The 22,206-nt window shown below is 34.1% G+C and overlaps 2 protein-coding genes across 3 annotated transcripts in view; one reads left to right on the top strand and one right to left on the bottom strand.

Annotated features, from left to right (window-relative positions):
• Positions 1 to 432: 432 nt before the first annotated feature.
• Positions 433 to 5,988, bottom strand: LOC125866614 (RGG repeats nuclear RNA binding protein A-like). The gene is made up of 7 exons (XM_049546899.1): positions 5,596 to 5,988; positions 3,167 to 3,479; positions 3,015 to 3,083; positions 2,776 to 2,908; positions 1,544 to 1,696; positions 1,398 to 1,451; positions 433 to 872 (listed from the first exon to the last, which is right to left on the bottom strand). The coding sequence occupies exons 1-7, from the start codon at positions 5,771 to 5,773 to the stop codon at positions 690 to 692; spliced, it is 1,083 nt and encodes a 360-aa protein (XP_049402856.1). The 5' UTR covers positions 5,774 to 5,988; the 3' UTR covers positions 433 to 689.
• An 8,403-nt stretch (positions 5,989 to 14,391) lies between these two features.
• Positions 14,392 to 22,206, top strand: part of LOC125862635 (glycine--tRNA ligase, chloroplastic/mitochondrial 2) — a 47,542-nt gene continuing 39,727 nt past the window's right edge. The window contains exons 1-14 of one of the 2 annotated variants that reach the window (XM_049542756.1): positions 14,392 to 14,683; positions 15,488 to 15,538; positions 16,006 to 16,073; positions 16,922 to 17,003; positions 17,139 to 17,202; positions 18,385 to 18,440; positions 18,681 to 18,758; positions 18,964 to 19,038; positions 19,425 to 19,495; positions 20,020 to 20,136; positions 20,243 to 20,344; positions 20,874 to 21,000; positions 21,339 to 21,422; positions 21,645 to 21,731. In XM_049542756.1, the coding sequence (XP_049398713.1) occupies positions 14,462 to 14,683; positions 15,488 to 15,538; positions 16,006 to 16,073; positions 16,922 to 17,003; positions 17,139 to 17,202; positions 18,385 to 18,440; positions 18,681 to 18,758; positions 18,964 to 19,038; positions 19,425 to 19,495; positions 20,020 to 20,136; positions 20,243 to 20,344; positions 20,874 to 21,000; positions 21,339 to 21,422; positions 21,645 to 21,731 (1,284 nt within the window). In that variant the 5' untranslated portion in view covers positions 14,392 to 14,461. Of the gene's footprint in view, positions 14,684 to 15,487; positions 15,539 to 16,005; positions 16,074 to 16,921; positions 17,004 to 17,138; positions 17,203 to 18,384; positions 18,441 to 18,677; positions 18,759 to 18,963; positions 19,039 to 19,424; positions 19,496 to 20,019; positions 20,137 to 20,242; positions 20,345 to 20,873; positions 21,001 to 21,338; positions 21,423 to 21,644; positions 21,732 to 22,206 lie in introns of those variants that run through there. The other variant, XM_049542763.1, reaches the window with a different exon arrangement.

Here is a 22,206-nt window from a genome sequence, read left to right as displayed (position 1 = left end):
ACCATTTAAATAACGATACCACATGACCCATGTGATAAATCATAGTTGCGTCAATTTTCAGTTTTAGCTTCCCCACTATCACCCCCTGTGCTATCCTACGGAGTGGGGTGTTGGGGGTGAGGGAGTAGTAAACTTGTAATTAGATAATTTTGCCTATTACACGTGACGAGAGAATGGTGTTCATGCTCTTGGTCTTCAATTCTATGTTGAGCCGTAAGAAATAATATTGTATACAGAAATGATGAAAGACTTGCAGAGAAGATCCTTGAAAGATAAGAACAGCGGACCTTATGAAGGTAAACTTGGTCCGCCAACAGCTGCTCGATAGTCATGGCTATTCAAATTTTAGACCTCCCAACACAAATAGTAAGTATCAAAAGTAAAGGTATTTATCCCTAATCAGAAGTTCAGAAGACCGACCACCATGACATCTGAGTAGATGAGAATTATCATTAAATGATGCACAGGAAATATTACTAGAATAAAACAGCAGAAGGAAAAGATCATGCGTACGTTAATGTGCTTCATATAACCCCAGTAGGATCAGAAGAGTAACACATCAGATAAAATAAAATAAAAAAACCTACAGAGAGGATCACATAAACGGAAGAAATTTACATTGAAACTTCCACTCCATTATTATAGTCAGATTTGCCTCTTGGACGTGGTAGACAAGCACTACAAAAGCATCACTTGCCACCCAATGTAGGGAAGTGACCTGGATCTTCAATGGGAGGAGCAGCTTCCACATTGCTCATTGTGTTGGCTCCACTGTAACCTCTAGAACCGCGGCCACGCCCTCGACCTCGACCACCAGGTGCATAATACCTCTCACCCTCAGCAGGCTTCAAAAACTCATTAATGCTAACCGCCTAAAGCCAGAGAAAAAAAGAGAGGATATTACGTGTAAGATGATTACAGTTTTCACTCTCATTTATGTTGATTGATTGACACCTCATCTCAATCAACTTCAGCCTGTGCATGCACATGTATAAGAGTGTGTAATGGATTTCTTTTTGTAAAAATTGTTGCATGGCACTATAACAGCTATATGTTGGCAAGTCAAAAGGATTACCAGAAAATCTGAAAGAAACAGAGGAAACAAAGGCCCAACTGTAGAAGAATACAACATAAATGTACCCTCTACAACAACATTGTAACATGATACAATTTTCATTGACACGCATGCAACAGCATCCAGAAAAGAGTGTAAAGAACTGCTGTGGTGTATAACAGGATGGATGCATTGTACACAAAATTTGGTAAAGCACTATTGAGAGCAACAACAACATACTCAGTGTAGTCCCACAAGGATTGGTAAAGCACTATTGAGAGAAGCATAAGAAAAGCATGTGCTATATAAATGAGCGTCAGGGACGCAGATGCCGAAGAATTACCTTCTTTGCCTTCTCTTCCTTCTCAGCAGACTCTTTTCTCTTATCCTTGGAGCCCTAAAAATTAAGGCATAGAAGTATATCAAGAAATGTTTTAAAGATAACTGGCATCAAGCATAAGCAGAGGACAGAATGTCTCAAGATTTCACCAATTTGACAAAGATTTCATCACTGGGTTTCTTTGAAATCTGTTGCATGGATTCAAATACTTTGGTGTCAACCTTCCTTTCCTCAGTCTTAAGCGCCTGCAAAGCCTTCCGTTTTTCTTCTAGCAACTTCTCATACTCTTCAAGGGTCATCTCCTATTCATTCAAGGAACATGAATTACATTAAACATAAAACAATGTACAAATTTACCTGCATTCTCTAACGATAAATCATCTGCTGTGAAGCACTAACTCTCTTGCAGTGAACTGGTAAAAACTATTAACCATCACCTGCAACTCCACCATGTCTTTTTTTTTTTGAACAGTAACACTTCCTAGTTTGAGACCCTGCAACTCCACCATGTCTTAAGTACTAGTTCTACCATAACCAGCACTACACTTGGAAAGTTTCTACTACTGATAAACTTCTGCTTCTACCTTTATGGCCAGTGTTGTCAAAAGTAAAATATGTAAAAAGGCACTCAAGTCTATTAAAGATTTAAGCACTAAGTGCATTTCTAACTAACTGCAGTTGTGTAAGTGTCTTAATCAAATTTATTAGTTAAAGTTTCTTTTTAGTAAATTGTTATCCTATTCCTAACAACAACAATATTCATCCATAATGTTTCTTTAATTAGTCTATTGCTGTGCAAGCTACATTTATTGTGTAGTGCACGCCTCTTTGACAGTGCCCATGGTCGGACACTCATGCCTTGAATACTTGGTGCTTGCAAAGAAGCTGCTGCCAAGAAAAGCAAGCTCTGCCTGTGTCACACACTTAAGTCATAACTTCATAGCTCAAGTGCACTTTCAACAAAATTATTCACAATATTTAAAACATGTCCTTTAATGGCTTTAAGCATGACCTCACCAACTGTACTAAGCAAACAAGTTCCAATTATGAAACATTCTTCTGTTAACCTAAACACCAAATACGGAACCAAAATCCAGCCCCTTCTCAAGCAACCCAAAGAACAATGTCCAGATGTTCCAATGTGCATCCGATATTTACTTCCAGTTGATGAGCAATTACCAGGTTATAAAAGTAAAAAGTAAATTATAGACTTGCTACTTCCATGGGCCTTCAAAAAGGAAGGTGTTAAATTATGATTGCTGAGGCTCTCTTGAGCATCTGTTTCTAGAGCAGAGCACGACATGTCTCATACAAAGGCGGCAACACAAGGATCGACAAAGTCCAAGCAATACTGTGTTGTGTATGATTAAGAAGACTTCACCTTATCTTCAGGCTCCTTGTCCTCAGCTTCAGCAACTGGATTTTCCTTCTTGTCGTCTCCTGCTTCTTCTCCAGTGGAGGGTTTCTCCACATTCAGATTTTTCTCACCTTCATCAGCAACTTCACCAGTCAACCTGTAATAGACAATACAACAAAATTCAACACCAAATTCAATAGATAGAATTTGCCATTTATTTTCAAACTAGTTAGTTTAGGGCCATGTAAGAAAGTAAAACTCACTGAGTAACTACTTCATCTGCTTCAGTTCCCCAATTTCCTCGGCCAGCACCTTCACGCTTTATCTCACTTCTGCTCATACAGTGAAAGATAAGTACGACAGCTTTACAAATATGGTAATAGAAAGGCAACACAGACAAGAAAGATGTATCTACCCGCGGCCAGTACCACTACGGCGTTCAAATGTCCTACGAGACCGGTCCCCCTCGGGCATTTCTTCATTACCAAAACCACCTTGTCTACCGCCACGGAAAGCATGGGGTCCACCATAACCACCACGTCTTTCAGAGGGTCTTCCTCCTTCCATGTATTCGGGTGCAGCTATACCACCTGAAAATTCTCTGTTGCGAGAAAAGTTCTCATTGTTGGATGCTTCCCTATTGAACCCACCTCCACCACGACCACGGCTGTAGCCACGTCCACCACCTCTACCTCCACCACGTCCAAATTCTGTTTTTGCTTCCCTGACTACACAGTTGAAACAGAGACGCCATAAGTGCAAATTTTGAATACTTGCAAAAGAAAAGGAGGAAAAGAACCATAAGTGCAATGACTATAAACAGAAGCCTATAGGCAGATTGAGCAACAGAGAACAAAAATTAATCCATCCAGATCATTATTCAAGTGGGACCACTCAATTCCAGACAATTTGCTAGCACTCTTGAACGTGACAAGCAACAAGCATGAGAAAATAAAAATAGAATAACAGAGAACTGGTTACAATCAGACATCTTGTATGTAATATAAAAAGTATATACATTAACATGTGAAATGTCAAAACCAAACGGCTTCAATAACAGCAGGAATGGGATTCTTACTCATTCTTTTGAAGAGAAATGGAATAAAAGAAAAATTCATCCTTTAACAAATAATAGTCAAATCCAAAAAAAATGCTTCACTCTTAAACTTGGAAACTTTTAAGTCATTATAGTTTCATTTGTATATCAATAAACTTCATTCCAATCTCAAACGAGTTCCTTTTTGTTGGGTCAATACTTTAATCCCAAACTAATTGGAGTGGCTTATACGAGTCCTCTATATATTCCACTCTATAACTCAATTACATGTTGATACTGCTAAGCAATTCAAGACAAATTAGGGATTCTATAGAACTAGAAGTTCATACTTATCCTTATGCTGACCTAATGCAAGTGTAATAACAGCAACTAAGCATGAATCTTAAATAGTTGGTATCATCTATATGTGTACTTTGCTTCAATTTTAATAAGGTTCTTTAAGCTGCAGGTACTTCACTACAATTATGTTATACTCTTGGGGCTTAGCTAAGCCACATCAACTATAAGATAATGTATTCATCTAGACAATTCCTCATGTGATTATTATGCCCCACCTATAGACTGTTACATTTGAAGGTCTACGCAGATCATGATTACTTTCTTTTTGATAAATCAAAGCATTGACAGTACACCAAGTTGGTCTCACATTAATTAGGTGTTGAAGTCGAACATCCAGAAATTCAGGCAAGCTATCTGCACGATATGGAATATCTGCTTACCTCACTTAAATTGATCCAAATATTAACACCTTTCTCTACTTTTAGCTGATATAGATAATGAAAAACAAAACATGAGATGATAATGTCTTTCGTGCTATCATCCAAGGTAGAAAATATATTATCACCATGGTAGAAGCACATACATTGACTCCCACCACACAACTTCAGAAAAATAATTTTATATAGTTAAAATTTAACAAGTGACCATCCATGTGATTGTTATCGGATAATGTTATTTGCATCATACATCATTCCAATATAGAGCATAGATCATTCATATTATCACCACTCACCTCCAAGGAAAGAAAGAAGGATAGGACAATGTGTAATATAGATGACTCAAGCAACATTACTTCCATCTTTGTTACCACCAAAAACGACCTAGCTTTTCACCATATAAGATTAGTAGAAACAACTCCAGAGCAACTAGCATTATTGTTTGATGGGTCATTTCCAAATTCCCTTTAAAACTAACTGCAACTTTTTATAATTATCTATAAAAACTCACATGCCAATATACAAATAGTTTTAACTCAAAAGAGTGTATTTGTGTTAAAAGTTCATTAAATGTCTATAGATAATAAATTTAGAACCCAGTTATTAACAGTTGAAGTTGTCATTCTAAAATGTAGAATCCATAAAGTTGATATCCTGACTCTGCCTCTAATAACAAGTACTCCATAGTTAGCAAACACGTCGCAATTGAAAGACGGTTTGCCTTGGTATCACTTTACAGATAACAACAGCTATGCATCAAAACCCATCTAATATTGGAATCATCTATATGAATTCGCTGTACTCTTTCTACTTTAGTCCGGTTTCATTTGGGTTCATTCCAACAAATAATATCTCTCTTATAAGACAAATTAACAGTTCTTCAAAACTAGAGGCACTCCAAATATAACACTTATTCCTAAACAGTCAAATCCTTTCTTAATCCCCATCTGTTTCTCGCTGTTCATCCTCACTCCCTTAAATTTACAAATATTCAACCAAAATACAGATACCTAGTAATATGATTGAGTCTCGTATCCATAAACAAGACATAAATAGCTGACTGAAGCTCACCAGCTTGAGTCGGGGGAGGAGGCTTAGTGGGGAGCTTCGCCGGCTGCTTCTTAGCCGCCGCCGCCGGAGCTGAGGCTTTCTTCGCCGGATCAACTTTTTGCTGGTGAATAGCAATCAGCTTTGATGGATCATCGTTATCATCATCACCAAGCAAATCAAAGGGGTTCAAATCCGCCATTTTCAAGAGCTACAAAAACCCTTTTTACCTTTTTATGTGTCAACACACCGCGACAACCGCTAGTTCATCCGAATATCCATCGTCATAAATCAGTTGTAAAATCAGTGCAGGTCTACAGGAACAAAAAAGTAGGGATATTTAGGTGAAACCCTAGCCGCAATGCAGAGGACAGTACACGAGGGAGAGTGTGTGAGAGAGAAAGAGATGAGTCAGAACCTAATCTGCAAAATCCTACATGTTCTATGGAGCTCGTGTATCTTTGATTTTTTTTTTATTATTTTTTTATTTTTTTTACTTAATAAATTTCTTTATTAATTTTAAGTTTTTTTAATTGCTACAGTACTGTACTATAGTAATTGAAAAACATGTTGATTCAAAATGAGCCCTAAAGTATGTTGTGATGCACTAGTATAGTACTCTAACTTCAAAAGAGATGCATATGTGATCCCTAAGATATGATGTGGTCTATTAATAGACGATTACTTCCATATGTATTTTTAATAACACTGATAAATTAATATAATTTAGTGTAATATGACTAATATCAAATAATATGGTGTACTGGATGAGATTACTCGTCTCTTAGTTACAAATAACAAGACGATCATTATTCATAACATGATGATTGTAATACCCCTAAATACTAACCAAGAGTCGCATGTACACCATTGCTTAATTACTACAATATTTTATTCTCATTTTGGAAACTTGAAATTTTGCGATATTTACAAACTTGATTAACATAATTGTGATCGTAATTTAAGGGATTGTATTGGGATATTTACGTAATATTCTAATTAGGATTACCTATAACTTGAAAGGGTGGTGAGGTATATACATATAAGTATATATGTATGCATTTTGGGCAGCACACTTTTTATTTGGTAAGCACATTTGAAGGACAACTGTATAAGTGATAAACATCACCTTTGTGACTATATTTTCACACCTCCTCTAGTGAAATTCGTTTCCCTAAAGTCTAAGAACCTTAGAACTTTATCTAAACAGCTTGTTATTCAAAATCACAAAGAAAAACTTTGTCCTTTTGGCTGGAATTCGAGACACACCCTTCCCTTTGGTAAGTGATGAAATTTGTTTTCGGGTTGGGTATTGTTTAGTATTTTAAGCATATCTCGTTCTTTAGAACTTCGTTTACAGTGAATAAATATGATTTGAAAAGATAATTCATATACCTACAACTCTTATGTTTATGTAAAACTCTAATTTAGCTTTTATGGATTCAAAATATGGGATGCAACATAGGACAAGTTTTGTCTAGATTTCGAAATTAGAAATCTTATATGATCAACTGCTAGTGATTTGATTATATCTTTTGTACAAAACATATTTTGCGGTGATTCTTGATTATTTGCAACCTTAAGAAATGTACCTACATCTTTCATGAAGGTTATATAGTCCAGTTTTACCCTTTTTCTTTTCAAATCTAAGTTGGGACGTGAGGTATACTAGGTTGGCCAGAATTACTGTTTTGGGAGCATAGTCGTATTTGTACAGGCTAAGCTTACTTGTGATGATAATCTTGTTTTACATCAACATTTTTGAGCTACTAGGAATTAAAGAAGTTATTTAATTTTATTTTTAAGGTTGTATATACTCGTGAACAAGTTGAGGACCTTGATACGTTGGTTGGTCTACGGTTTGAACTCTTGAAATTGTGTTGGACTGTTTCTAAGCTAAGCATTGATGTTTGTGTATAAACTTGTACTTGTACTTTTTTTACCTGTTGGTATATCTGAAAGATTATCTTGGTACCTTGGTTACCTCTTGTCACTTTGCATTGTCGTGTTGGTATCATTTAAGACATTAAAGACACTTGTGTAACTCGCTCATTTGTACAGATTGTTTGATCACTTGGCACTCTTGTTGGGACCTTGTCCTTCATGTGGCTGCGACTTTGTCACTATTGGCATGCCTCTTGATTCGGATCATTTGTCATCTTGACTCTGGATTTTTAGTTCGTCTTAAGTATGGAAGTTGTCCATTTTGAGTATAAACTAGAAAGCCATTGTTAATATGGTTCTTGGTTCTCTTGATTATTGGGCTTTGACCCTTCTTGATGTAGGGCGTTGATCCTTCTTGATACATGTTTATGCTTGGTGTGACGACATGATGTATATATTGGGCAAGCTTTGTTATTGAATCTCTTGAAAAATGGTGCTATGAGCGTTCTTGACATTTGGATCTTTAAATATCTAACTTGATTTATTTATTATGTTTCAATTTTGTTGCCCATGACTTGAGAAATGGAGCTTGGTGAATCTGAGGGCTCCAAACCTATAGTTTTTACACCACTAAGTTATATGCTTAGCGATAGTTGTTTTCAATCGTAGGGAATGTTCAAGAGGATGCATAAAGCTGGCCATTGGAGATGGAGATTTTGAGAGCCTTAAGGAAGATCACATTTGCATATAGACATCTATATTTTGTATAAACTTTGGGACTTGTACATGATCTATGTGTTGTACATTTACATGAAAATTTTGAAGGCTAATTTGATCATGTCACCATGGGTTGTAACATAAGTATGGCTATATGTTTTGTTGTTTTTGGGGTGTGTAAACCCAAATCTTGTAATATACTAAATTTACTATTTGTTTTAAATGTTTGTTTGAAGCATGTTTTGATACTTGAAAATTGGTAATATTCTTTTATATTGTTTTTAAGTGAGAGAATAAAATATGCAGGAAAATCTCGTTATTTATTTGCTTAGATTATTTTGGAAGGGTTCTTCCGTCATAAGATAAAATTCTACGTAGTTTCAATTTGACATCAAATTAATGTGTGAATGAGCAGGCTTCACTTCTTTAACTGTTTTTTTTATGAACCTAATTCCTCTACTAGACTATAATCAATATGCCCTTCGTTAATCTCTTTTAAATGTCGCAAGTATTAAATTAGATTTCTTCTTTAAGTGGTAGTATCCTTCCGAAAGGGTCGCTACAATAATCATTACCAATGGATTGATTTTCTTCCTTTTATCCTTTGACATAGTTGGTTTAAGAAAATTCATAGCATTCATAATAGTAAATTTGATTCTCTGTCAATAATCTGAATGAAGAATAAAATTACGGAGTATACTATCTATACTATATATTTTTAGTAATCTTAATGTTACTACTACCATCCAAGTTAAATAGCTCCCTCCTTCTCTTGGAGTGTATAAATCAAACACATACATAGTTTTTTTGTTCGAGCATAAAAAAGATGAAATTGATGGTAGTAAAGTTGAATAGTGGGTTTTCATAAAAGGAGTTACAATCAAAATCACATCATGGCTAAATTGGAAGCCTTCCTCGCTGGCTTCCAAAAGGACAAGTTTTTTCCTTCAAAAAATAAAAAACGGTACATCATTTTTTTTTAACCAAAAGGGAAAAATCGCTCCTGATGGGGTGATTTTCTTCTGACAAAAATTGACGTCGTTAAAAGAAATAAAAATCGCTGGCTTAGCAGCAATTTTCTCAAAAAAAATATTTTTTTTTTCTCTTTAAAACGCTGCTATAGCAACAATTTTTTTTAAGGAATTAATTTATTTTTTTACATAAATCGCTACCCTAGCAGCGATTAGCGTTTTAATCAAAAAAATTGAAGTTTAATCGCTGCCATTCAAGTGAGTTAAAAAGTAAAAAAATAATTTAGTATTTTGTAAATTAAAAATTAAAGTAAATCTATAAGTACACTGCATTTATATTATAACTATATTATAATGAATAATTGATTTGACCTTAGCAACAATTTAACTTTAAAAAAAAATTGATCAAAATCGCTGCAAATGCAGCAATTTATTTAAAATTTTACTTTTTTTTTTTTTATAAAAACGCCGCTATAGCAGCGATTTTAAAGAAAAAAAAAATTCTTGAGAAAATCGCTGCTAAGGCAACGATTTTTATTTCTTTTAACGGAACAATGTCAATTTTTGTTAGAAGAAAATCGCTTTGTGAGGAGCGATTTTGCCCTTTTGGTTAATTTTTTTTGATGTGTTGTTTTTATTTTTTAAAGGAAAAAAATTGTTCTTTTGGCTCCGGACTCCATATAACTTAATTATATTTCAATTATTATGTTTTGTAGGTTAACCTTAAAGAAGTTGAGGAGTCTAGTGGTTCGCCATATATAGTTTTCGTAAAGCAAATAGAGTAATAAATGTTTTGTCTAAAATATTTTTTTCAAACTAATAAAGACCGATCAATCATTTATCCCACCAACTACACCAGATAATGTAATAGACCAGTTGAAGAAATATATCGAGTAAATTTGTATTAGATTAACATGTAACAAATTAACTTGTTTTGGTAACCTATTTGTTATCACTAATACCAATATCGATAATGTATTATCTAATGTTTAACAATATATAAAAATATCTCTTTAACCAAAAATATCAAATAAAAAATTCAATCAAATAAATTGTCACGACCCAAGCCTAGGGCCTAGACGTGACCGGCGAATGGGGAACCCGAAGGAACCCCAAACAAGCCTCATAGCGTATCTTACATATCATTGGTCGCGGAAGCAATTAAAATGACCATAAGCGATAAGCATAATCAAGGGGGAAATCGGGACTAAGGGAGCAAAAAAAAAAAAAGAAGAAATGATACATAAATACCATAGATGAATCAAGCTCAAACATAATACACAACTTGTCCAACACCACCTCTAAACATAGGTACTTTAGCGGGGGCCAAGACAAACAACTGGGCTCACCCTCATAGTCAAAACATAACTAAAAGGAAAAGTCTTATACATAGCAAAAGATCATAAGCAACGTCCCCGGAATGGAGGACTCACCAATAACCTTGATAGAAAATCGTATTAGCCACGCGGAGGACGAGGGTCAAGCGGTGCTCCGGTCCCTACATGGTGACATCATGTAGGCATAGAGTATGCGTTAGTACGTTTGAATGTACTAAGTATATGGGATGCAATGCAATGCAACAAGGGATGGACATCATAGGCAAAATGCATAATCGTACCCGATAGATAGCATATTAATGAGATGATATGTATAATGATGCTTATATAAAAATCATATTTAGTAGGGCATAGTATATGTGTAGTGAGTGACCATCAATATAGTATTTCCAAGGCCTACCACCCCCTTGGAGAGGCGAAAGAGGTACAAACCCCTCAATGTGGTTACCCGGGCCTACCACCCCCCGAGCTAGGGACCAAGGTACAAACCCCTCGATATGGTTATACGGGCCTACTACCCCCCGTACTAGGCAACCAAGGTACAAACCCCTCGATACGGTTATACGGGCCTACTACCCCCCGTACTAGGCAACCAAGGTACCAACCCCTTGATACGGTTACCCGGGCCTACAACCCCCCGAGCTAGGCTTGATCGACTCACACACTATATAGAGAAAATCATATACATGTATCCATTTCATCATCATTTCAATACTTATATAATCATCCGACTCATAGGACGTACATTGGACCTTCCATTTCATAAGAATTCTATAAATGGCATTTTATCAAACATATGGTGGGCTACTTGTTCATGTAAATAAAATCATGTGTTTCAAGAGTACTAAGTCCAACCAATTTCAAAATCCATATAAAACAGCCCACCAACAACATACATATATATATACATATATAACAACCTTCATAATTTGATCATGGAGGCATGAAAACCATAAACATCATATAATCATTCCATTTCATGATAATATACAAAAATAGACCATAATAGGATGTGTAGTAATAATTCCATAATTCAAGAGTTCATAAATGATCATAAGGACCCATAAACTTGAAGTAAAATAGAGGATAAATGGTTGGACTTGTGGAAAGGAAGGTTTCCACAATCAACCCACATACCTCAACTTTGGAGAATTCTTGATGAAGATTGGAATGGAGAATTGCTTGAGATTGAATCTTGAATCCGGAATTAAAGCTTGGGATCCTTGAATTTGGTTGATGATCTTGGTGGAATTTTTGGAGAGGGTTTAGAGAGAGTTTTTGGATGTTTTGAAGTTAAATGACTAAGTATGGATATGTCCCCTTTTTATAAAAAAACGTCCCAACACTTAGAAAAAAATTGAGGCGGGTGAACAGTGTTTTCGGCTACTGGAATTTGCATTTTCTGCCGGACAGGTTTTACGAAAATGGTCATAACTCCTTCATCCTAACTCGGAATGAGGTGAAACAAATTGCGTTGGAAAGCTAACTCACAGAGCTTTAATTTTGATAGTTTGAGCTCCTTCCAGTTCCTTATGTGCTAAGAGATATGCCTCTTTAAAGTTGACCCTGAAAATCGCATTTTTTTGCGATTTCGAATTTTGATACGGTTGCTCTAAAATTCGGGTTAGACCCATTTCCCACTCAATTTTACCCCCTGAATAAGAATATGAAGTTGAATTTCCGAAATCATGCACGGATTTTGAGATATATGGAAATTACAATTATAGGTGTTTCCGAAGCACATTTTCGGGCATTTTTGGGCATTTTTGGGGTCGTTTCATAAATATTAAACTCATTCATGTTCATTATATAAAACTCTACAAAAAAACTTCTTTCCAATTATATCCTTGAGTTATTATGAGATTTTTTATTTCATGTAATTGGGTTAAGGTAGATAATTGACGAACAATATTATTTTTTTATAGCCTTTTAACTAGTTAGGAGAAGGAAAATTTTATCACCATGTTCACTATTTTCTCACTTAAATTATTTGAGGGTAAATAATTGTTATCTTAATAAATTGAAGTTAATATCTCAAAAGGTCACATAACTGTAAGAATTTATAGAAAAAAGATATTGAACATTGTTTTACATCAATAAAATCATTCAACTTAGGACTTTTATCATACAAAATCGCTCTTTATCATAAAAAAAAATAGCAAAATAAATTAAACTATTTTTATACTCAAGATGTTTTTAAATAACAAAAATAGCTCTTGAATTCATACATCAACATTAGCATATTAGTCCGATAATAATATTTTATATTAATAATAATTAGATTAAATAACTCATATTTTAGCTACAAATAACTCTATTTAAATAATAAAGTTTGTAAGCTAATCGATTTAAATATTTATTAGTACAAATATAAAACATAACCAACAAAATAAACAAAATGAAAGGATTTGAGGGGGTATTTTTGTCTTTACATATATTAATCCCATGGTATTAGATCCATGTATTACTAATACCACCAAATGGAAGGTATTAGTTATACACCCTATGATACAATGGAGGGTGTATCATAGACCTAAAATTCCTACCAAACATAGTACTACATAATACCACACATAATACAAGGACTATTTCTCCTAATACTCCCTACCAAATGACCCCTTAATTCATTTAGCAGGTTAAAAACAATATATCAAGTTTGACTAAGATTTTTGGGCTTTCTAATAGAATTTTTTTTTTTCATCATAGTTACGAAGGTTAAAAAATAAATAAAAATAAAAAGCATTTAATATGTGCAAAATTAAGAGAGAAGAATATTATCGCTACGCGAACTGATTAGGTGAGTTTTTTTTATCACAAAAATCATTCATGGTTATTGTAGGGGTGTTTACGATTTGGGGAAAATCGATTCAAATTGAAAAATCAAATCAAATCAATTTTTATTTGATTTGGTTGGATTTCACATTTTAAAAAAATCAATAATAATTGATTTAATTTTGATTTTGTTCAAAAATTTCGAAGAAACAATCGAATCGAACCAATAAATTATATACTTGTATTTTATAATTATAATTTTATATACATATATAATATTATTTCTATGGATAATTTTTAATGCAAAAAATGCAACTCTAATGAAAAAAGAATTAGGTCTAATGTTTTTTTTTTAAAAAATTTATGCAACAATATTGGTAATTTATGCATTATTCAGAACGTTTATGTTGTATAATACATTTAATTAGCTAACAATATAAGCAGGAAGTTTAACGTAATTGAAGTTATGTATAAGAATTATGTATTTCAAAGTGATATGAAGATGAGTCATTTCCTTTTGAATGAATTATTTCTCTCATTTTTTTTCTTTTTATGAATGGATCATTTTTTATTTTTTGTGTATGGTTAATAACAATAATTGTATCAAATCGAATTTAAATAATTTTAAAAATGATTAAATTAATTTAATTTTAATTTTAACCAATAATCGATCCAAACCAACTCATGAACACCCTAATTACTGGCTCACTATTGTACTTGGGTTGACTGCTATATTTTTTTTTATCATGATTATGATACTATTATTAATTCATTTATAGTTAGTAGAATAATGAATTAAAAAATATGAAAAGAAGAAAATAAATAAATAGAGATATTGCGCATAAAAAAGTGTCAAAACACCTTATTTATATTAAAAATCTATAATTTGAATGTAGTTGTAAAAAAATATGAAATATAGTTCGAACAAGGTAATTTTTTTCTAATTTTTTTTTTTTGAGGTTGTAATTTAATAAAATATGTCTTTTCATAAAAAAAAAACAATTTATAAAAATTCTATGACCAAAGGAATTTATTACTTGAAGTTAAAGCCGTGTTTTTTTTTTTTTGTTTCCGAGTGAATTTTTTTATTTTTATCTTTTCTATATATAAGTCCCGTTCTCCGTAATCCTTTTATCAACAGGCTCGGAAGAACCCCAGCCAGAGAGCAATAAGAGCTTTGTTGAGGTTTCTCCAAATCTTGAATTAACAATGGCGATTCTTGCACTCCCATTAATTACTTCAATTCTCAAACCCCACAAAACCCACTTCTCCTTTCTCCCTCTACCCATCATTCTTCACAGGCGTTTCTTTTCTAAATCTTCCACTGTCTCTGCACTGTCCACTTCTTCTTCTTCTCATGTGTCTCACAATTCAGAACACCAAAAGAAAGCCTCTGTTCCAACTTTCCAACAAGCCATTCAAAGGCTTCAGGTATTCTTGGGGTTACAATTTACTTTCTTGAGGAAATAACAAATGATACATTCAATTTTCTTGGACAAATTGCTCTTTATGGATTCAAGATTGTATCTCAACTCACAATTTTTTTATTGGTCCTGTAAAGATTGACCAAGAAACATGTTTTTTTTTGGAATTAACGATGATAAATAAATAACAGAAGTAAAATCCTATTCTGGGATTTTTGTTACCCGACATATCATTTTCACTATATCTCTGCGATTTCAAGAAAATAAAAGAATCTATATTCTTGCAACAAATTGCTCTTTATGGTTTCAAGATTGTATCTCAAGGCACAATTTTTTTATTGGTCCTATCAAGATTGACCAAAAAACATGTTTTTTTTTTTTTTGAATTAATGATGATATAGAACAGAAGTAAAAACCTATTCTGGGGTTCTTGTACATTGCATATAGAGATACATATAGGAATATCAAATAAAAGAATCTATGTTCTTATTCTTTGGTATAAGAATAATTTAGTTATACTTTGGTTTCTTATTCTCATCCTTGCTAAAAGAAATAGATGAATGTGGTATGCATGGTTTCTGGTTGCTTTGTCTACCCTATACTATCTTTTTGCAGAAGTTCTGTCTTATTTGCGAGCATTACACCATGTTTAAATTGATGGATACATATATCTTGATTTGCTTAGCTTTCTCTTTGGCAAAGATTAACATTGACACTCTTTAATCAGTTTTAACCATCCCACTTGATATAGATATACTTCATATCTATCTTAATATTATCTACGGATTAACCAATCCTTTTAACATGGTAGGAGTATTGGGGTTCTGTAGGATGTGCCGTGATGCAATGCAGCAATACTGAGGTATGATATCATCCTTTCTAGGGCTCAAAAAGTACAGGACATAGCAGGAAAAAATGAACTTGCTTTTCCGCTGGAATTGATGCCTTTTATTTTTAATTAGTCTTGATACCCTATCAAAGTCATAAAGTCATAAGTTGTGATTTTCAAGTTGCAAGAACTAAGTATATTCTCCTCGCATACTTTATTTTTTGATGGGTAATGTGTAACTTCTATTATAATATCGGCATAAAGGAGATGCATAGCATATTCACCTAGAATGCTTTGGGACATGTTTATATGTACTGTGTATTGCACTGAATCTGGATTGTATACATGTGATTTGATAAAATATGCTTTGCAGTGTAGCCATAACATGAATGGACTTTTAGTGGTTATATTAGATCTTTGAGCGTTTAAATTAGATTTTTAATCTTTAGAGTTTTTCTCATCTTCTTGACTAACTTGTTTAAGTTTAATGCATTGACCAGGTTGGAGCTGGGACTATGAATCCTCTAACATATTTAAGAGTTCTCGGACCAGAACCGTGGAATGTTGCGTAAGATTTTCTGATAGGTTCATTTCATTTATTAAGTTCCCGATATAATTATCATCCTCATATTTGACCTGAATTTCCTAAAGTAGAAAGGAAATGTGCAAATAAGTCGTCCACATCTTAGTCAGTCTCTTTAATGTGAAGTAAAATCTTAGTCATTATTAGTGTCAGTGTTGTTAAAAGCAAGTGTTTCATCCCTTAAGCTAGCAAGAAGCGCTTGCTTTTTCAATTGGTTTAGAGAAGCAATGACCTGTTTACAAGAAAAAGTAAAGAAGAAGAGAAGGAGACCTTTTAGACAAAAAGAGAGGTGAGAAGGTTCATACTCACCGTTGCTGCTGCTTAGTGTTTGTTTGTTGTTCTTTTCTTCGAACTTTTACATTTGTGCTCCAGGTTTTCACTGTTCCCTGCTTCTTCTTTGCAGTCTCTTGCTGCGGCTTCTTCTTCTTCTTTCTCGCCGCTTCTCAAATTTTATTATCTGTTTTCCTTTTTCTTCTTTCTTCGTCTCTCTCTTTCTAGCTTCTTCTCAGATTTTATCATCTATTTGTCCTTTTTTTCTTTTCCAGTTAGTCTTTTTTTTTTCTTGCTTTCTTCACTGAATTCAATGGACATTTTCAAAGAAAAAGGACTTCTTTTTTTTTTTAAAAAAAACAAATTTATTGGGTGAGTTTGGTGGGGTGTAGCTTGAGGCCTCTCAACTGCAATAACAGGGAAAATTCTATGGACAAACATATTATTTTATCTGGTTCACCATACTCTTGATCTTGGGAATGGAGGATGTTGTTTATTTGCAATGAAGTGAATACATTACCATATTTTCATGTATGGCTATCAATGTGACTGTCTGATGACAGGTATGTAGAACCTAGTATTCGTCCAGATGATAGTCGTTATGGAGAAAATCCAAATAGGCTTCAAAGGCATACCCAGTTTCAGGTTAGTTTGCCTTTAATTTATTGTCTAAAATTCTAAAGTACAGTTATTGCTTTGTACTATTGAAGCCCTATATGCGATAATTGTACTTCCAACTTAATTCTTCTGGATGTCTTTCTTGTTTGAACTGAAACTCAGGTGATTTTGAAGCCTGATCCAGGAAACTCGCAGGACCTGTTCATCCGTAGCTTGTCAGCATTAGGTTTGCAGCCGATATCTACTTTCCTTTTTCTTTTTCCTACATTTGTCTTTCAAATAACTTATGTTGTAACTGCAGCAATTACTTCTCCCAATTGGTACTTTTGGTAAGTAATAGAGACTGCACGCCTACCAATAACAAAAACTTGCAAACTCTTCCAATATTTGGGCTTTTTGAAGCCTGGAATATAGGACCATGATTTCTAATCTTTTGTTTTTGTTTTGTGACCAGAATGCCGTGGTCACTGAATTTGGATGTGTATGATCTGCTTGCTAAAAGGCGTGCATGACAACTACTTTTTAGAGATAGAGCATATCTAGTGTTAGAACTAGGATTACAACATAATGTAAGTTTCAAGCAAAGAAGAACATGTTGATGGAAAATGTGATCAGGAAGAATTGCAAGGATGAACTTAAGGAAACGTGTCCAATTTACATGATTGATCATGCTTGCTGGAATAGGTCAAAGAAAGCAGAGTTTCTTTCTGTTCATTGGCCACATAATATAACATTGAATCTGCGGAAAAGAGGAACATACTTTGCTAGTTTGCTTTATATGGTGACCTTAATATATTAAAAGGGAATTGAGGGAAAAGCCTTGAGAGAATCTAGTTTTAGGAACTCAAAAGTTCAAAACAATTTGTTACTTAATGCTGAGGAACACAATTACTAGCTCTCAAAATACAACAACTTGTTACTTATGATGAAGAGGCTGTCTTTTCTTTTGTTCTAGTTCATTTTTGGTTCACTCGTGACATTCCTACTTTTAGTAGAGATGATTGGATGTTATTTGTAGAGAACCATATCGTTGAATAGGTTCTCTACTGTTCTAAAAGACTTGTATCCCGCGGTTTTCTTTCCAAATTTATTAAAAGAAACTTCATAAAAAGAAAAGAAGTGGTTGTATGTTATTTTTCCACTACTTGTTCTTATTCTTAAATACTGTAACATTTTGTGTCACTTTATGCTTAGTTAACAGCCATACTTAGCCAAATAGGCATACACTTTACTGTAGGTTTTTTCTCCTTTTTGGTTGTTGGAACTTGGACGTTCCTACAAGTTTCATGTCGTGTATATATTTTTGTGTGTGTGTGTGTGTGTATATATATATATATATATATATATATATATAAATATTAACTCTAGAAATTGTTTTGGCTGATCTTTTACTTTATTGTGTTGACAGGTATTGATGTCAATGCACATGATATTCGGTTTGTTGAGGACAACTGGGAGAGCCCTGTAAGATTAATCTTTCTCTTGATAAGGGATATTTAACTTTTGTATATATTCACATATAACATTTCATGAACAGAACATTTTCTTTCGTACTTATTTGTCTGTTCAGGCAATTTCCATCTTTTTGTTTGGATTTGCATGAATGGTGTTTTCTGCTACATGTCACACACTAATGTTTGTTCCTTCCCCCTGTGTATCTCAGAGCTGTATAGTTAAATGTTTCTTGGCTTGAACTACTAGTAGGTGCTTGGTGCCTGGGGATTGGGCTGGGAGGTTTGGATGGATGGAATGGAAATCACACAATTCACCTACTTCCAGCAGGTTATTCTCTCTCTCTTTAGTCAAAAGGTGTACAACAGTTTTAGAATCCTGATCTTTGCTCAACAAACAAGTTTTAAAAACTTCATTTGCTTACTGGTTACTAGTGACTTAGAAGAACTTGCCTTTTTTGCTTTTCTATTTGACCCTTTTTCTATCTTTGTGCACATCCAGCCATTAGCTCGGTCATTAACTTTTAATTTTTCAGGCTGGAAGTATTCAGTTGATGCCAGTCTCAGTTGAGATCACTTATGGGCTTGAGCGTATCCTTATGTCACTTCAGGTTAAATTTGCTTGTTGAGATCACTTTCAGGCTTGTTCTTTCTCCTCTTATGATTTCTTTCTTGACTTTTTTCTTGTTCAAACAAATGATGAGGCTCATTGGATACATTCTGCATTCTCTTCTCACTAGGGGAAAAAAGGCATTTGATAGCTGATTTACTCTTTTAATTGGATCATACTCTGTTTGAACCACTTCTTACTGCTCTATTTGTACCAGAATCCCTAGCATGATCTCAACATTTATTATGTTTCTTAGCTAGCAGAAAACCTTCATATAGGAGGTCATCACTGCCCATATCTTAGAATATAAAGAGGATAAACTACCTGCATTTCTCTTCTGGCTCTCCAATATTATGCTTGTTATTAATCATTATTACTTATCTGCAGGGTGTTGATCATTTTAAAAAGATTCAGTATGCAGATGGCATTACATATGGAGAGCTTTTTCTGGAAAATGAGTAAATACGCTAATTCAGCCAGAAAACTTTCTCCTTTCTTTTCGTTGATTGCCTTAATAATCATTTTGTTTCTTATAGATTTTCTTATGCCTTCTGAAAAATGTTATAATCTGCTGTTTCTTAGAGCTCGAACTATCTTGGATATTTAAACAGTATCCTCTTCATTTTCTTGTCATTGTGCATAATTATTGTTTTCAAGTTCCAATTCTTAACTGTATAAGAAAATGAAACTTGCATTTATAACTGTATAGAAGGAAAAGCAGTAGTTGTAGATGGATACCACAGAGCATATGATAAGATCCATAGTCTCTAGATTTTTTCTGTTTTTCATGTAGGGAAATCAGACTGTTTGCAAAGGTTTTGTTATTTCCAACTTAATTTGGAAAAATTCTGAATTATCTGTATCAGAATTAAATTAGGAGCACTTATCAGAAAAAATAAAATAAAAATAAAATTAGGAGTACGTATGCTTGATAAATCTGTCACTTTCAGGGAAGAGATTCTGATTTAAGCTTCTGTTTCAGGAAGGAGATGAGTGCGTATTATCTGGAGCATGCTAGTGTTGACCATATGCATAAACATTTTGATCTTTTTGAAGCAGAAGCTCGCCGTTTGCTTGATCTAGGCCTTGCAATACCTGCGTATGTACTTATACCTTAATACTATTTTTTCTTCATGGGATGGAGGTACAAAATAAATCTTTTGCTAACTTTACATCGAGTAACATTATTCCCTACACTGTGCTAGGTATGATCAGCTTTTGAAGACTTCTCATGCTTTTAACGTTTTAGACTCGAGAGGCTTTGTTGGGGTGACAGAGCGTGCTCGTTATTTTGGGCGTATGCGGAGGTAGACATTTTTAGCTTTTCTTTTGATTGCCAGAGAGTTTGTCGGGTTTTCTTAAAGTTCGGTTGATGATTGAGAAGTCTACCTTATTTGTTATTAGGCGCATGTAAAAATTTGTTTCCGCAAGTTCCAAATGCTAGTATCATGCTTAATACATATTCCATCTGCTTCATTTTGTATTACACTCTTTCTATGTAGTTTGTTCTATAGAGAATTACACCTTTCTATGTTTGGGAACTCTTTAACTGTGTACCTCCTATTTACTTCTAATTACGTGCTCTTGGAACCATAGAAAAGACATGTTTAATACCACAAATTCTAAGGGTACTTTTGATAGGTGCCAAAAGTCTTCCTTTTTTCTCCTTACCTTCATGCCTATCTAACACTGCCATGCAAAATGGAATGGAGGAAGTACATCTTTATTACTATAAAGAGAAGTCAGATATATTGGTGCCAAACCTTTTTACCCCCAAAAAAGTCTGGAAGTCTCAAGTTCATTTTTTTTGTCTGCTTTTTTGCCTCCCCTTTGCAGTTTAGCTCGTCAATGCGCACAACTTTGGTTGCAGACAAGGGAGTTTCTTGGCCATCCACTAGGTGTTGTCTCTCATAGTGATCATCTTATTGTTCAAAGAGAAGTCTCGGAGGAAGCAACGGGAAAGGTATGCTTTTTCACTTTAGCCTTTGATTGGATACTAGAGCAAGTATGAATATCTTAAAAGTTTGCTTTCTCTTACTTGGTTTGTATACAGAATGATAGCAAGCATTCTTTTGGCCCCATTATTTTAGTTCAATAAGAAGGATAAATAAACAATATCTTTCCTTTCTATTGTTCCTACCAAACCAAACAATGGAAAGAAACTGATATTCTCACTCTTTATACTCGACATTCTTTCTGATATTCCCACTCTTTCAGTCTGCTTTCACATTCTCTTTGTAACTTTTACTTGTTTCTAAGCATAGATTAAATTTCTTGCACACCTTTTGTCCTGTCATACAGGTGCCTTCAGAGCCACAATTGTTTGTTCTTGAAATTGGGACTGAGGAGTTGCCTCCAAATGATGTATCAAGTGCATGCAAACAAGTATACATCTTCTTTTTCATGTGATATTCATTCTTATTGTTTGCAAGTCTCTGTTCCTGAAGTTTATTCTGTAAATATGGTAAGGGAAGCGTGTTTGTGTTTTCTCTTATCTTAATTCGTTCCTGATGTCATACGGCGTGAGTTCCCAAGTAATCAGTTCAGCTTAGTTGATTGTATTACTGCTCTGTTTAATCTGATTTTTATTTGTGCTGGTCATTGCAGCTCAAGGATCTGATTGTTCAGTTACTGGACAAACAAAGGTTGCTTCATGGGGAAGTACAAACACATGGCACTCCACGTAGAGTAGTGGTAGGATTTGTTTCGTTATGGTTGATCTCCTTCACAAATTTTACTTTTCTGGTTACTTTGAAGGAAAGAGAGTGCAGGATTTTTGAATATTTTATCTACCATTCTCAGTATACTTTTTATAACTATTCTCAGATCCATGTAACTTAAAAATGGAAAGGGCAGCTCCAATGCCTGCAACTTCTTAGAAAAACCTTTGCCAAGTCATTTGTATGTTTTAGTTGTTCAACAAGTATAAAGCCAGTATCAAATCTTGTAAATGCTACCAGAATTCTTAATAGTATGAATTTAGTACTCTGACATCTGTTTTTGTGGAAACTTTTAATATTTTTTATAGAGTGGAACGAGTTCCAGAAAGTACAAAACCCAAATTCCCTTTTTTCCCCCAAAAATAAAATGTCTGGATAGAAAAATCCATGAACTCAGCTGAGCTGAACTTTCAGAAATGACCATGCTTATAAAGTTTGCTCAGCGTTAC

This window comes from Solanum stenotomum, chromosome 1 (genome assembly GCF_019186545.1).
Source record: "Solanum stenotomum isolate F172 chromosome 1, ASM1918654v1, whole genome shotgun sequence".
Taxonomy (NCBI): Eukaryota; Viridiplantae; Streptophyta; class Magnoliopsida; order Solanales; family Solanaceae; genus Solanum; species Solanum stenotomum.
The sequence above is the reverse complement of the archived record's forward strand: the minus strand, read 5'-3'. Positions and strand labels throughout refer to the sequence as shown.